Source organism: Heterodontus francisci, chromosome 3 (genome assembly GCF_036365525.1).
Source record: "Heterodontus francisci isolate sHetFra1 chromosome 3, sHetFra1.hap1, whole genome shotgun sequence".
NCBI classification, from domain to species: Eukaryota; Metazoa; Chordata; class Chondrichthyes; order Heterodontiformes; family Heterodontidae; genus Heterodontus; species Heterodontus francisci.
In genome coordinates this window covers 141,333,329-141,350,913 of record NC_090373.1, presented here as the reverse complement: position 1 = coordinate 141,350,913, position 17,585 = coordinate 141,333,329, and the positions used below count along the sequence as shown (strand labels likewise).

Here is a 17,585-nt window from a genome sequence, read left to right as displayed (position 1 = left end):
AAAAAGGGAGGTAGAGAGAAAGCAGGGAATTATAGACCAGTCAGCCTGACATCGGTAGTGGGGAAAATTCTAGAGTCCATTATCAAAGGTTTTAAAGGAGAGCACTTGGAGAACAGTGGTAGAATCGGACAGAGTCAGCATGGATTTACGAAAGAGAAATCATGCTGGACAAATCTACTGGAATTCTTCAAAGATGTAACGAGTAGAGTTGATGAGGGAAAGCCAGTGGATGTGGTTTATTTGGACTATCAGAAGGCTTTCGACAAAGTCCCATATAGGAGATTAGCGTGTAAAATTAAAGTGTATGGGATTGGAGATAGTGTATCACGATGGATAGAAAATTGGTTGGCAGAAAGGAAACAAAGAGTAGGGATAAATGGGTCTTTTTCCGAATGGCAGGCAGTGACTAGTGGGGTACCGTAGGGATCAGTGCTGGGACCCCAGCTATTCACAATATATATTAATGATTTAGATGCGGGAACTAAATGTAACATCTCCAGATTTGCAGAGAACACAAAACTGGGTGGGAGGGTGAGTTGTGAGGAAAGTGCAGAGAGGCTTCAGGGTGATTTGGACAAGTTGAGTGAGTGGGCAAATGCATGGCAGATGCAGTATAATGTGGATAAATATGAGGTTATCCACTTTGGTAGCAAAAACAGGAAGGCAGATTATCTGAACGGCTATAAACTGAAAGAGGGGAATATGCAGGGAGACCTGGGTGTTCTCGTAGACCAGTTGCTGAAGGTAAGCATGCAGGTCCAACAGGTGGTAAAAAAGGAAAATGGTATGTTGGCCTTCATAGCGAGAAGATTCGAGTACAGAAGCAGGGATGTCTTGCTGCAATTATACAGGGCCTTGGTGAGGCCATACCTGGAATATTGTGTGCCGTTTTGGTCTCCTTATCTGAAGTAGGATGTGCATGCTATAGAGGGAGTGCAGCAAAGGTTTACCAGACTGATTGCTGGGATGGCGAGACTGACGTATGAGGAGAGATTGAGTCGGTTAGGATTATATTTGCTGGAGTTCAGAAGAGTGAGGGGGGAATCTCATAGAAACTTATAAAATTCTAACAGGACTGGACAGGGTAGATGCAGGATGGATGTTTCCGATGGTGGGGGAGTCCAGAACCAGGGGTCATAGTCTATGAATACGGGGTAAATCTTTCAGGACTGAGATGAGGAGAAATTTCTTCACTCAGAGAGTGGTAAACCTGTGGAATTCGCTATTACAGAAAGCAGTTGAGGCCAAAACATTGCATGTTTTCAAGAAGGAGTTAGATATAGCTCTTGGGTCTAAAGGGATCAAAGGGTATGGGGCGAAAGAGGGAACAGGTTACTGAGTTGGATGATCAACCATGATCATAATGAATGGCGGAGCAGGCTCGAAGGGCCGAATAGCCTACTCCTGCTCCTATTTTCTATGTTTCTCTTGAATGCAGTTCAAGAATTTTGTGCCCTTCACACTGTTGTATCCCAGCTGATATTAAGGTAGTTGAAATCCCCAACTATTATTTCCGTATCGTTTTTGCACTCAGAAATTTGCCTACATATTTGTTCTTCTATCTCCCTCTCACTATTTCGGGGTCTATAGTACACTACTAGTAGTGTGGCTGCCCCTTTTTTATTTCTGAGCTCCACCCCTCATTTGATGATTAATTTAGCATATCATCCCTCCTCAAATCTGTTATTGATTCCTTAACTAATAGTGCTACAACCCCTCCTTTTTTATTCCCTTCTCTATCCTGCCTGAAAACTCTATATCCAGGGATGTTGAGCTGCCATTTTTGCCCCTCTTTAAACTGTTTCTGTTACAGCATTCATATCGTGTTGCCATGTGTCTATCTGTGCCCTCAGCTCATGCATTTCATTTATTATATTCCTTACATTTAAATAAATACCCTTTAACACAGCCATATTCCTGTGCTGCACACTTTTTAACCTTTGCTTCTTCTGTCTTTCAGAGTCATTTGTGGTACCTTTCCAGTTAGAATGCAGCTACAGTACTGTGTAAAGGTCTGGTCACTATATTACATGAAGGGTGTGATCACACGAGAAGGGGTACAGAAGAGATTTTCAAAGATATTCCAGTAATGGAGAATTTTAGCTATGAGGAAAGATTGGATTGGCTGGGTTTGTTTTCTTTGGAAACAGAGAAGGCTGAGGGGGGACTTAATCGAGCTGTATAAAATTATGAGGGACGTAGGTAGAGTAGTATTTCTGTTAGCACAGAAATCAATAACCGGGGGAATAAATTTAAAAGAATTGGTGGAAAGATTAGAAAGGTGTTGAGGAATTTTTTTTTCCCCCCAATCAGAGCACGGTGAGAGTCTGGAACTCATTGCCTGAAAGGATGGTAGAACAGAAACCCTCATCGCATTTAAAAAATACTTGGATATGAGCTTGACGTGTTGTAACCTACAGGGCTTTGGACCAAGAGCTGGAAGGTGGGATTAGACTGAATAGCTCCTTTTTGGTTGGCGCAGACACGGTGGGCTGAATGGCCTCTTTCTGTGCCATAAATCTGTTTCTATGCTTCTATATCCCTGACTTTATTAATAGAGGAATAGAATAAAAATGCAAGTAAGTTATGCTAATCCTCTAAATAAAACACTTATTAGGCCTCAGCAGGAGTAGTGTGTTCAATTCTGCTCACCACACTTTAGGAAGGATGTCAAGGCCATGGACAGGGGTACAGAAGGGATTTACGAGAATAGTACCACAATTGAAGGACTTCAGTTATGTGGAGAGACTGGAGAAGCTGGGCAGAGAAGGTTGAGGGGAGATTTTATAGAGATTTAGAGAATAGTTTTGATATAGCAACAAAGGAGGAACAGCTTCCAGTAGGAGATGCATTGGTATTGAGGGGACAGAGATTTAAAGTGATTGGCAAATGAACAAAAGATGACCTGAGGACTTTTTTTTTTCAAAACACAGCAAGTTGTTACGACCTCAAATACATAGCCTGAAAGGGTGGTGGAAGCATATTCAATAGTAACATTCAGAAAGGATTAATTGGAAAGCTCGATCAAAGAATCAACACTAGCACAATGTGCCAAATGGCCTCCTTCTGTACTGTATCATTCCATATGTGCCATGTCCTCCAGAAGTGTGTTAATATCCTCACCTTGTTCATCACATTTCCAAGTTTTGTTTTATCTGAAAAAGTTGAAATGATGCCTTAAACACCCAACTCCAGGCATTAATCTAGATCAAAAAGAGCAATGGTCCTAATAGCGACTGCTGGGGAAGATAACTATATACGTCCTGCCATTGTAAAAAAAACACCACTTACCACTACTCTCTGCCCCCTACCCAATTTCCTAGTCACACTGCCACTGTTCCTTTAATCCCTTGGTCTTTTTGTTTTTTTATATTCGTTCCTGGGATGTGGGCGTCGCTGGCTAGGCCAGCATTTATTGCCTATTCCAAATTGCCCTCGAGAAGCTGGTGGTGAGCTGCCTTCTTGAAACGCTGCAGTCCAAGCGGAGTAGGTACATCCACAGTGCTGTTAGGAAGTGAGTTCTGGGATTCTGACCCAGCGACAGTAAAGGATGGTTCCAAGTCAGGATGTGTGCGGCTTGGAAGGGAACTTGCAGGTGGTGGTGTTCCCATGCACCTGCTGCCCTTGTCCTCCTAGTTGGTAGAGGTTGCAGGTTTGAAAGGTGCTGTCTAAGGAGCCTTGATGTGTTGCTGTAGTGCATCTTATAGATGGTACACACTACTGCCACTGTGCGTCGGTGGTGGAGGGAGTGAATGTTTGTGGATGGGGTGCCAATCAAGCGGGCTGCTTAGTCCTGGATGGCGTCGAGCTTCTTGAATATTGCCTGGATGAGTGCGGCTCCAATGAGTGCAGAGTATCCAATCACACTCCTGACTTGTGCCTTGTAGATGGTGGACAGGCTTTGGGGAGTCAGGTGGTGAGTAAATTGCCGCAGGATTCCTCGCCTCTAACCTGCTTTTGTAGCCACGGTATTTATATGCCTACTCCAGTTCAGTTTCAGGTCAATGGTAACCCTTAAGATGTTGATAGTGGGGGATTCAGCGATGGTAATGCCATTGAATTTTACGGGGAGATGGATAGATTCTCTCTTGTTGAAGATCTTCACTGCCTTGTGTGGTGCGAATGTTACTTGCCACTTATCAGCCCAAGCCTGGATATTGTCCAGGTCTTGCTGCATTTCTACACGGACCACTTCAGTATATGAAGAGTCAGGAATGGCGCTGAACTTTGTGCAATCATCAGCGAACATCCCCACTTCTGACCTTACGATTGAAGAAAGGTCATTGATGAAGCAGCTGAAGATGGTTGGGCCTAGGACACTATTCTGAGGAACACCTGCAGTGATGTCCTGGAGCTCAGATGATTGACCTCCAACAACCACAACCATTTTTCTTTGCACTAGTGGCAGTGACTCCAACCAGCGAAGAGCTTTCCCCAATTCCCATTGTCTCTGGTTGTGCTAGGGCTTCTTGATGCCATACTTGGTCAAATGCTGCCTTGATGTCAAGGGCAGTCACTCTCACCTCAAGTTCAGCTCTTTTGTCCATGTTTGAACCACAGCTGTAATGAGGTCTGGAGCTGAGTAGCCCTGGCTGTACCCAAACTGAACATCAGTGATCAGGTTATTGCTAAGCAAGTGCCACTCGATAGCACTATTGGCGACACCTTCCATCATTTCACTGATGATCGAGAGTAGACTGATGGGGTGGCAGCTGGCCAGATTGGACTTGTCCTGCTTTTTGTGCACAGGACATACCTTGGCAATTTTCCATATTGCTGGGGTAGATGCCTGTGTTGTAGCTGTACTGGAACAGCTTGGCTAGGGGCACGGCAAGTTCTCGAGCACAGGTCTTCAGTACTATTCCTGGAATGTTGTCAGGACCCATAACCTTTGCAGTATCCAGTGCCTTCAGTCATTTCTTGATATCACGCGGAGTGAATCGAATTGGCTGAAGACTGGCATTTGTGATGCTGGAAACTTCAGGAGGAGGCCGAGATGGATCATCAACTCGGCACTTCTGGCTGAAGATTGTTGCAAATGCTTCTGCCTTATCTTTCGCACTGATGTGCTGGGCTCCCCCATCATTGAGGATGGGGATATTTGTGGAGTCACCTCCTCCAATTAGTTGTTTAATTGTCCACCATCATTCACGACTGGATGTGGCAGGATTGCAGAGCTTAGATCTGATCCGTTGGTTATGGGATTGTTTAGCTTTGTCTATCGCATGCCGCTTACGCTGTTTGGCATTCATGTAGTCCTGGGTTGTAGCTTCACTAGGTTGACACCTCATTTTTAGATATGCCTGGTGCTGCTCCTGGCATGCCCTCCCGCACTCTCCATTGAACCAGGGTTGATCCCCTGGCTGGATGGTAATGGTTGAGTGGGGGATGTGCCAGGCCATGAGGTTATATTTTGTGGTTGAGTACAATTCTGCTGCTGCAGATGGCCCACAGCGCCTCATGGATGCATTGCAAGATCTGGTCGAAATCTATCCCATTTTGCAGAGTGGTGGTGCCACACAACACGATGGAGGGCATTCTCAATGTGAAGACGGGACTTTGTCTCCACAAGGACTGTGCGGTGGTCGCTCCTACCAATACGGTCATGGACAGTTGCATCTGCGGCAGGCAGATTAGGGAGGACAAGAACAAGTATATTTTCCCTTTTGTTGGTTCCACACCACCTGCTGCAGGCTCAGTCTAGCAGCTATGTGCTTTCGGACTTGGCCAGCTCAGTCAGTAGTGGTGCCACCGAGCCACTCTTGGTGATGTACATTGAACTCCCCCACCCAGAATACATTCTGCAACCTTGCCACCCTCAGTGCTTCCTCCAAGTGGTGCTCAACACGGAGGAGCACAGATTCATCAGCTGAGGGAGGCAGTAGGTGGTAATCAGCAGGAGGTTTCCTTGCCCTGATGCCATGAGACTTCATGGGGTTCAGAGTCAATGTTGAGGGCTCCCAGGGCAACTCCCTCCCAACTGTATGCCACTGTGCCGCCACCTCTGGTGGGTCTGTCCTGCCGGTGGGACAGGTCATAACCAGGGATGGTGATGGTGGTGTCTGGGACATTGTCTGTAAGGTATGATTTGGTGAGTATGCCTATGTCAGGCTGTTGCTTGACTAGTATGTGGGACAGCTCTCCCAACTTTGGCACAAGCCCCCAGATGCTAGTAATGAGGACTTTGCAGGGTTGACAGGGCTGCGTTTGCTGTTGTTGTTTCTGGTGCCTAGGTCGATGCCTAGGTCGATGCCAGGTGGTCCGTCCGGTTTCATTTCTAATTGACATTTAATTTTGCTAACAGATCTATTATGTTGTACTTTATCAAACACCTTCTGAAAGTCCATATACACAACATCAAACATACCACCCTCATCAACCTTCTCTATTACTTCAAAGAACTTAATCAAGTTAGTCCACACAAATTGCCTTTAACAGATCTGTGCTGACGAATGTATTTGCCCATACTTTTCCAGATGCCAATTAATTCTGTCCTGGATTATTGTCTCTAAAAGTTTCCCCACCACCAATGTTAGGTTGGCTGGCCTTCTGAGGGTTGGAAGATTGCAGCCAAAGCTTTCGCAATTTCCAGCCTTATTTCCCTCAGTAACCTAGGATGCATCCCATCTGGACTGGGTGCCTTTTCTATTTTGAGGACTGGCAATATTCTAAGTGCCTCCTCTTTATTTCTATCCTATCCATCATCGCTACTGCCTCCTCCTTTACTCTTACATTGGAAGCATCCTCTCCTCTCGTGAAGACAGATGAAAAGTACTCATTTAGCACTGCTAATTTATTCTCATACTCTCACTTTGCCCCTCTTATTCCCTTTTTTAGATCTCCTCTGTTGCAGGACATGCAAATTTTACCTTACCGCACTGTCTGGTCCAAGATCCAGGGAGATCACAAACGGCAAGTCTGTTGGTGGCAAAACATTCTTTGTAGGAAAGAGTCAGCTTGGTTTCACAAATAGAAATTTGCTGCTTGATTTGTTTCCTTAAGATGCATATCCGATTATCTCATTTAACAGCTATTATTATAGACAGGACAGCTGTTTAATACAGTACTAAAAGGGTTGTGTGTTGTATTTATCCCACTGTCATGATGTTTCTGCTATATACAGCTGTACAATGGAACCAGTTAGAAAAGACCATACCAATTATATTGATTGACAAAGCATAACAAATTAAAAACAGTAAAAGTATTACATGGAGAATCAAAACAGGAAAAACAGCTTTGTTGATGATTTTCTATTGCAAGAAAAACACAGAAGCATTAGTCAAAGAGCAACTGATTCCTAATTCCTAATGAGTTTGTGCAGCTCCCTTGGTAAAAATAAATGTAATCCATAGCTTGCACCCCATCAAATGCACTCAAGTACAGTGCACTTCATGGAGGATGATGATTTTTAAAAAAAAACACTGTCAAGTAAATATTGCCACAGTTCAAGATGAAATTCTCATAGTTCAGTACTGTACAATAGATATTGCTGACAAGCCACAAGCATGGCTACATGTACTAATTTTAGCACCATAAACAGGTAGAATACATCAGGTGTATATTTACTTATCTACCAACACTCAGTACATAACTTTGCAGTCTTTCTCTTTCACTAAAGTTTGAAATTCTGGCAGGAATTGACCTGACGGAACATTTTAGTGCAGCTTCTAGGCTGTTGCCCAGCAGTCGAAAGCAGTACTTTTGACTTCTTCAGAGTGACGGCTGAGAAGGTTGACTTGCACAATGAAATGTGCCAGACCAGCCCCTACGCTCCATCCGGAACATGGTTGAATGCTGCTTAACCTTTGTTCATGACATGCCCTGTTGGAGCTGCTGGCTATTGAGTAGCTACGCTTTCTTCTGCTGACTCTGAGGTGTTATATTACGACTGGTCGAGCTAACCAAGATGGCAGCTCCCCATTATATATAATGCTGCCTGTGTTCCCTTAGTTCACAAACCCAGCATTTGCAAACCATATCATATAGCAACAAGCAGTAAATGGGAAAGTGAAGGATACATAACAATCAAAAATAGTTGTACACTGCCTTTTGTGTTACCATTTTGCCACATACATACAAGAAGGTTAAACTATGCATGCACACGCCATGTGACCGAGCATCAAGATCACATACCCAACAATTCCATACTGCTCATTTTCTTTAATCAAAAGTACAGTTGGATCCCAACTGGCCACATGTGGCTAAAATATTGGACAACACTACCACAGATTTATCCAATATCAGTTGTTTCTGTGGATTCTCAAGTTTTTGCAACTCAAACACCATCAAATTTAGTTAAACATTATGGTTTCTCTGATTAAACAGGTAACTTAAGTAGATGACTTAATCAGCCAACACTTCTTCAGGAATATTATGCATTACAACAAAACTGTGACAGTTTATTGCTTACATTTTTGCTTTACAAGAAATATTAGATTATCTTTGCCAGAATATCTGCCCCATTCTTTAAAAGACATTTGACATTTATTTGTCATTATTCACGGGCGAGAAACCACCTCAGAATGATGTAGCTTTAAGAACTTTTCATCCTGCACCATCAAGAGGTTTCCCTTCATTTTATATAACTCATTCTGAAGAGCACCTTTAGATTTTTTTTCACTAAAAGAGACAGCATTAGCTCCAACCAATAGCAAGAGCATTTGAAATGTCTTTATGCAAAGACTAGCAGCAGCTTTCAGTCACACCAGAGTACAAGACACAGCCTGGGGACGAATTCTTTTATGTGGAGGCTGAACATCAAACAATAAGTAAAATCATAGCCACATGTATCAAGTTTAACACCCTCCCTTATTCATTCTGCATCCTCTTTCAAACAGGAGAAAAACAAGGTTGTGAAGAAGCCAAGGCTGGGGAGGAGAGGAAGGGTCTGAGCAACAGCACCAACTCACTTACCACAGTATCCTGTCAATACCAGACAAGAATCCTTTACTGAAAGCATGTACACTGCTCCAGGTGACTGCACTGTAGTTGGCCTAAAGCGGAATGCTTTGCATATTGCATTAAAAGATAGTGAAACAAAAATGTGCGAAGAGGTGAAATCTCTGTCTGTTCTCTGACAGTCCTGCCCCGCCAACAAATTGCAAAATTTACTGAAATATTATTCCTAAATGAAACAAATGCCTGTTCTATTTATGCAAAAAGCCAATAATACACACAAACTTATCAAGTGGTACACCTATTCAAGAAAATAAATCTTTTGCATAAAAATTTTCCTAAATTCACGGCGGCTTGGCTATAGATCCTGGTGAAAAGGACCAACGATTGGGCCATCAAGTAGTTTATCTACGTACCAAACAAAGCCATGTGGGACCCGCCATTGTTTGCAACTCAATGCCAAAATGGAGGCTAGCAAGATAATTATTTTGAATGAAAGCTCACATGAACCCATTACACTATGAATTGTACTCCAGCTGCACTTCCATGCTGACATTGAGTGGTTAACACAAATTGCAGCAACATCACTTAGAGAGAAAGTCCATAACAAAGCATTTTAGATATGACAGCATTCATAGTATATCATATCTCAATGCATTAAAATTGCAAAATAAGACAGCATTATCAATACATCACACTGCAATGCATTAAAATTGCGGGTCCTGACAACACCATCAAAAAAAGTTTCATCGGAAGCTAAAAGCTTTATATTATAGTAAAAGCTTTTTGTGAACAGTGAGCTAATAATGGCAATGCCATTCAAATGACTGACAAATTTTCCTCTGCTGCTGGAGTAGGCTGGCCAAGAAGCTCCTAACTTGACTCAGTGGTAGCACTCTCACCTTTGAGTCAGAAGGTTATAGGTTCAAATGGCATTCCAAAACTTGAACAGATAATCCAGGATGAAACTTGAATGCAGTTTGATTGGTGTGGGAGATTGGGGGAGGGGTGAGTTGTGCAGCTGCATGTCTGAGGTGCCATCTTTCTGATGAGACATTAAACTGAAGCCCTGACTGCTTGTGCAGGTGTACGCAAAGGATGCCATGCTACTATACCAAGAGGGTGGGAGGGAGTAGAGAGTTTTTCTAATGCCCTGGCTGACATTAATCTCAACCAACACCACCACAAATGAATGAACTCATCATTTATCTCATGACTGTTTGTGGAAGCTTGTGCATACAACTTGGCTGCTGCATTTTCCCAAACATCAACAGTGACTGAACTTCAAAATTCACTTATTGGCTATGATGTGCTTTGGAATGTCCTGAGTATATGAAAGCACATTGTATAAATGCAAATTCATTCTTTTGTTACTTAATATTCACTTTTAAAAAGCACTCCTTTATGAACCACAATTTTCGGAAAAGGTGCAAAGGAAAAATTACAGAATAAATGCAAACCATGAATGAACATTTCAGGAAAACAATCATCTAATGGTGTTTCAAAATTCATTTTTCCATGGCATGACAGCATATGGTTCTCAACATTCACCAGGAGGATTTTGTAAATAAGCTACTGGCTTTTTTTTTTAAAGAAAAACTATGCATTCTCCTTCAGGAAGAAAAACTTTTAAGTTATAAAACTTCACAATTAAAACCATGTTTATATAAAAATGGAGTAGGCCCAGTTGGAATCCAGAGTTACTTGTCTTTTTAAAACTATATAATAAAAAACACCTTAGATTTACACTCCACAAAAGTTTCAACAATCCTAAAAGATATTTCCTGAACCACTGCAGAGGTATGCAACATGGCTATCCAAAGAACTATGTATTTTGTCAGTGAAAAGATGACATGAAAAAACAAGAAAAATCCTAAGGCGTTTTATAAGTATATTAAGGGCAAGAGGATAACCAGGGAAAGAGTAGGGCCCATTAGGGACAAAAGTGGCAATCTGTGTGTGGAGCCAAAGGACAAAGGTGAGGTTTTAAATGATTACTTTTCATCTATGTTCACTATGGAGAAGGACGATGTAGGTGTTGAGATCAGGGAGGGGGATTGTGATATATTTGAGCATATTAGCATTGAAAGGGAGGAAGTATTAGCAGGCTTAAAAGTGCATAAATCCCCAGGCCCAGATAAGATGTATCCCAGGCTGTGATGTGAGGCAAGGGAGGAGATAGCAAGGACTCTGACACAAATTTTTACATCCCTCTCTGGCCACAGGAGAGGCACCACAGGATTGGAGGACAACGAATGTGGTACCATAATTCAAGAAGGGTAGCAGGGATAAACCAGGTAATTACAGGCCGGTGAGTCTAACATCAGCGGTAGGGAAACTATTGGAAAAAATTCTGAGGGACAGGATTAATCTCCACTTGGAGAGGCAGAGATTAATCAGGGATAGTCAGCATGGCTTTTGTCAGGGGGAGATCGTGTCTAACTTGATTGAATTTTTCAAGGAGGTGACTAGCTGTTTAGATGAGGGCAAAGCAGTTGATGAAGTCTATATGGATTTCAGTAAGGCTTTTGATAAGATCCCGCATGGGAGATTGGTTAAGAAGGTATGAGCCCAGGGGATCCAGGGCAATTTGGCAAATTGGATCCAAAATTTGCTTAGTGGCAGGAGGCAGAGGGTAATGGTCGAGGGTTGTTTTTGCAATTGGAAGCCTGTGACCAGTGGTGTACCACAGGGTTCGGTGCTGGGACCCTTGCTGTTTGTAGTGTACATTAACGATTTTGACGTGAATATAGGAGGTATGTTCAGTAAGTTCGCAGATGACATGAAAATTGGTGATGTCGTAAATAGTGAGGAGGAAAGCCTTAGATTACAGGATGATATAGATGGGCTGGTAAGAAGGGCGGAGCAGTGGCAAATGGAATTTAATCCTGAGAAGTGTGAGGTGATGCATTTTGGGAGGACTAACAAGGCAAGGGATGGTAGGACCCTAGGAAATACACAGGGTCAGAGGGACCTTGGTGTACTTGTCCATAGATCACTGAAGGCAGCAGCACAGGTAGATAATGTGGTTAGGAAGGCATATGGGATACTTGCCTTTATTAGCCGAGGTACAGAATGTAAGAGCAGGGAGGTTATGATTGAGCTGTATAAAACGCTAGTTAGGCCACAGCTGGAGTACTGTGTACAGTTCTGGGCACCATAGTATAGGAAGGATGTGATTGCCGTGGAGGGGGTGCAGAGGAGATTCACCAGGATGTTTCCTGGGCTGGAGCACTTCAGCTATGAAGACAGACTGAAAAGGCTAGAGTTGTTTTCTTTAGAGCAGAGAAGGCTGAGGGGAGACATAATTGAGATATACAAAATTATGAGGGGCATTGATAGGTTAGACAGAAAGAAACTTTTTCCCTTAGCGGAGGGGTCAATAACCAGGAGGCATAGATTTAAGGTAAGGGGCTGGAGGTTTAGAGGGGATTTGAGGAAAAAGAATTTCATTCAGAGGGTCGTTGGAATCTGGAACGCACTGCCTGAAGAGGTGGTAGAGGCAGGAACCCTCACAACATTTTAAGAAGTATTTAGATGAGCACTTGAAACGCCATAGCATACAAGGCCAAGGGCTGGAACATGGGATTAGAATAGTTAGGTGCTTGATGTCCAGCACAGACCCGATGGGCCGAAGGGCCTGTTTCTGTGCTGTATAACTCTATGACTCTATGTGGCTTCAGTGGTAGCTCATGTGCTTTACATGTATGAGACAACTGATTCAATCCCAGTCAACTTCATATATAAATATTTGAAAAGTTGTTTTTAAAAGGGGATGAAAAATGGACTAAATGGTACAGCTCTTTCAAAGAGCCAACACAGGGGTGATTATTTGAATGGCCTCCTTCTGTGCTATATATTTCTCTGATTGCTTGGACAATGACAGCTTCTCACAGGATCCTTTATTTACTTTTTCTATATTAATCAAATGTCAGTAATAAAGAATGAGTGCACTCCATTAAGGGCATTAACCAGACTACAAACACATGCAAATTAATCTTACCCCAGTTGGTTGAAAAATCAGTCCATCCACTTCATGGCTGACTTCACGAGCAAAACTTCCTTCCAGCAGCTAAATTAGAAATGGAACAATTGAATGATTAGGTATAATGTTAACAACTGAAATGATTATCAAAGAACTGAAAAGGCAATTAAAGCTGCAAATTGCAGTCAACAGAGAAGATGGTGACATTTTAACCTGGTGACAGTTTCTGCAAGGACCAATGAAATATTTCAGTTTAAAATAAAACGGAACTAAAACTTATCTGACTCTATAATTGATTGCCTGCCCACAATAGTGAATAATTTCCTCCTTTATCAAGGTAGGACAAATGGTCTTTATGGTTTCTCCCATTATCACCTTGAGCATACTGCAATTGATGGATACATTGGTAATTAAGGGTCCCAATTGGACCAGCAGTGGGAAGTTTGCCAGTGCTGATAAACTGCACAGATTTAGCTGCTGAAACTACAGCAGGAAGGATGTTTCCCCTGGCTGGGAAATCTGGAACCAGGGAAAAGTCTCAGAATAAGAGGTAGGCCATTTAGGACTGAAATGAGGAGGAATATCTTCACTCAGAGGGTGGTGAATCTTTGGAATCCTCTACCTCAGAGGGCTGTGGAGGCTCAGTCATTGAGTATGTTCAAGACAGAGATCGATAGATTTCTAGATATTGAAGATATCAAGGGATATGGGGATAGTGTGGAGAAAATGGCATTGAGGTAGAAGATCAGCCATGATCTAGCTGAATAGCAGAGCAGGCTCAAGAGGCTGAATGGCCTACTCCTGCTCCTATTTCCTATGTTCCTAATACGTGTTCCCAAGTCTTGGCTCTTGCCAACAGTACCTAAGCACTCTAGGTAAACAAAAGTTCTACCTACTGAAGATTTCTCAGTTGCTTGATTCAAGGACTCTCATAATCATGCTTAGTTACCGGTTTTTGCATGTCAGATGCCCAGCTGATTTTTAAAAAAAAAATCTCAACTGCAAATTTAGGAAAAACAAATCAAGGTCTGTGCACTTCGCTTTTAATTGTTGAAAGGGAATTGATGTTCACTTCAACATCCAGTTCAGAGTTTTGCAAATGCCTGAGACCAAGTCCGATACTGAATTTGATAATTTGACTGTGCATGGAGACTAGCTTAGGAGAAAATAAAAGTGAAACTTATGGCAAAGTTTGGTTAAAGGATAGATATGTTTTAATAGAAACATATCAACTGTAAATCTATGGACAACTCTCAATTGCTTTGCAAAGAACAAATAGCAGTCTGTGTCACAGAACAGCTTCTTCTCATCCTCTACCATCAGAACAAAAACAAAACCAACACAAAACCAGGAGAATAAACAGCTAATACAAAAGAAAAATTGAAGGCAAAAACTGACACATGCCTGACTAAGAAACAGCTCGCAGAAACGAATGGAGGAGGAATAGCAACAATGGGAAAAAAACAGCATGATGGCCTGCAGACAGACTGTAAATACAGAATTATTCAATTGAGCAGATTGTAAATATGGAATAATTACCTTACTGGCAAACTAAACATAGAATGATTAATTTTCAAACAGACAAACTAAATATTGAATAATTATATTAATCTATTAGTAAAATATGGAGGGCAGGGGAGAGAGATAGAGACACAGAGATAGAAAGAGCAAGGGGCAAGCGTGGAGGAAGGACACAAATGGTCAGTGGAGGGGGCAATTAGGATGCGGGACAGCAAGTATTAGGCTAATGATTAGGAATTAGGGTTTGAAGATCAGCTCTTGGTTGAATGTGGCACTGAATCTAATTTAGCTCTAATGAATGGCAGGGAGAAGGAAGGAATTCAGGATAAGCGAGCAGAGTTCACTGCAGGAGCCAAAAACAAAGGCTTTTGACTTCCTAATGTTGATTTGGGGGGAATATTTACTCAGACACATACAACACTATCTTTTCTTTTTGTTCTTGCAATGGCATCATTGACCATCCCTAATTGCCCTTGAGAAGGTGGTGCTGAGTTGCCTTCTTGAACCGCTGCAGTCCATATGGTGTAGGTACAGCCACAGTGCTGATAGGGAGGGCATTCCAGGATTTTGACCTAGCGACTGTGAAGGACTGCAATATAGTTCCAAGTCAGGATGGTTTGTGACTTGAAGGGCAACTTGCAGGTGGTGGTGTTCCTATGGGTCTGTTGCCCTTGTTCTTCTAGGTGGTAGAGGTCAAAGGTTTGGAAGGTACTGTCAGAAGAGCCTTGGCGAGTTGCTGAAGTGCACCTTGTAGATGGTACACACTGCTGCCACTGTGCATCGGTGGTGGAGGGAGTGAATGTTGAAGTTGGTGGATGGGTGTATAATAGATCTCAGAAACAAATGATGGAAAGAGGCAGAGGGAGATTTCTGCTGAAATGAGTTATGAATTTTTTTTAATCAGACAAAATTGCTTTGGAATAAGCACAGGAACAAAGGACTTAGGAGCAGGCCATTCGGCCCTTTGAGCCTGCTCCACCATTTGATAAGATTATGGCTGATCTGGTTGTGGTCTCAATTCTACTTTCCTGTCTGCCCCCTATAACTCTCGACTCCCTTGTCTATCAAAAATCTATTTAACTCAGCCTTTAATAAATTCAATGACCAGCCTCCATTGCATTCTGGAGAACAGAATTCCACAGACTAACGACTCTCCCAGAGAAAATATTCTCCTCATCTCCATCTTAAAAGGGAGACCTCTTATTCTTAAACTGTGTCCCCTGGTTCTAGTCTTGCCCACAAGAGGAAACATCCTCCTGGTGTCCACTCTCTCAAGTCCTCTCAGGATCTTATATGCTCAATAAGATTACCTTTCATTCTTCTAAACTCCAACGGGTATAAGACCTAAGCTGTTCAACCTTTCTTCATAAGGTAAGCCTTTCATCCCCAGAATTAGTCAAGTGAATCTTCTCTGAACTGCTTCTAATGCAATTATATCCATTTTCAAATAAGGAGACCAAAACTGTATACAGTACTCCAGATGTTGTCTCACCAAGGCCCTGGTACAGGTGCAGTAAAACTTCCCGACTTTTATACTTTATTCCCCTTGCAATAATCACCAATATTCCATTTGCCTTCCTAATCACTTCCTATATCTGCACACTAACCTTTTATGATTCATGTACCAGGACACCGAGATCCTTCTGTACCATCAAGTTCTGCAATCTCTTTCCATTTAAATAGTATACTGCTTTTCTATTCTTCCTGCCAAAGTGGACAAAACTATACTACAAAACTATTCTAACTGTCATGATCATTACATTTATATTTAAATTATCCATGCATGTGTTGAGCAGTGAATAAATGGTGTCGGGGATACAAATCTGTAGGTGTTCATTTCTTGATATAAGTCAAGACTTAAAATAGTTTTCGACCAAAGCTACACTTTACTCACACTGTTGGCAGGATACTTTTTTTTCTAAATTCATGCTATTTGGGTTGGTTTAATGTAGGACAGCTCAAACAAGCAAAATACAGCACCACACAATAAATCTAGGTGTGCATCAATTGCTTTAGGAAGAATATTAGCACTGAAGCATTTATCTATGGCACAGTCTCCTCCTGGAACTTTACTCTAAATATGCTGAAATCTCAACACAAAATTAACAAATATTTATTGAATCATGCTAACAGAATTCTTTGATCTGCCACTACCTCAAAATAAAGATATAAATCTTTCCCATGTACTCAACAGTCACCGAAGTCACTCTTGTGAGACGTAACATGCCCTTGTTAGAATTGTTTCAACCTGTACCCTGTTGTTAGACATAATTTTTTGAAAACATGTGTCACATTTCATTTAATATGCATTGAAGTTGTACAGTCAGCAGGCTTTGCTGTAGTGATAAATCACAATGGTGTGACTGAAGTCTCAGAATACTGAATATTAATTGTGTGCTGTTTGTTGTTTGAGGCAAAACAGCAAGAAAATATATTGGTCACCGAAATCACATGTTTTAGATTTATAAACATCCCTCGCTCCAGGACCCTGGTCTTATGTATATAAATTTTTTTTTAAAGAAACAAATTTATTTCTTTGTGCCCTGACTATTCAATCAGTTCTTCTCAATGGGAAGAAATGATCTGAGTCTGAAGCCACTATGCAGAGAATCTGTAGTTGTGTTCAAGCGCGAGTGTGTCAAGCAGAGGTCTCCCTGCCTACTACTCCCTCCCCCCCCAACCCCCAGAAATGCAGAAGGACAGTATAACTGTAGCGTCCTTCCTGCTTGTTGCTACAAAGGAACAGTGGCGCAGTGGTTAGCACCGCAGCCTCACAGCTCCAGCGACCTGGGTTCAATTCTGGGTACTGCCTGTGTGGAGTTTGCAAGTTCTCCCTGTGTCTGCGTGGGTTTCCTCCGGGTGCTCCGGTTTCCTCCCACAAGCCAAAGACTTGCAGGTTGATAGGTAAATTGGCCATTAGCAATTGCCCCTAGTATAGGTAGGTGGTAGGGAAATATAGGGACAGGTGGGGATATGGAATATGGAATTAGTGTAGGATTAGTATAAATGGGTGGTTGATGGTCGGCACAGACTCGGTGGGCCGAAGGGCCTGTTTCAGTGCTGTATCTCAAAAAAAAACTAAAGACAATTTCAAAATAATTAGGCTTGCAGTTTTATTCATTTGGTCAGGATACAGCTATATCCTTTACAGTTCAGAGGTTACCAGCTTCCACTTTGTTTACAC

The 17,585-nt window shown here is 42.2% G+C and overlaps 1 protein-coding gene across 3 annotated transcripts in view; it reads right to left on the bottom strand.

Annotated features, from left to right (window-relative positions):
- rngtt (RNA guanylyltransferase and 5'-phosphatase) overlaps positions 1-17,585 on the bottom strand; it is a 441,527-nt gene that overhangs the window by 180,394 nt on the left and 243,548 nt on the right. For all 3 annotated transcript variants that reach the window (XM_068026609.1, XM_068026610.1, XM_068026611.1), the window contains one exon: positions 12,899-12,967. In XM_068026609.1, the coding sequence (XP_067882710.1) occupies positions 12,899-12,967 (69 nt within the window). The remainder of the gene's footprint in view (positions 1-12,898; positions 12,968-17,585) is intronic.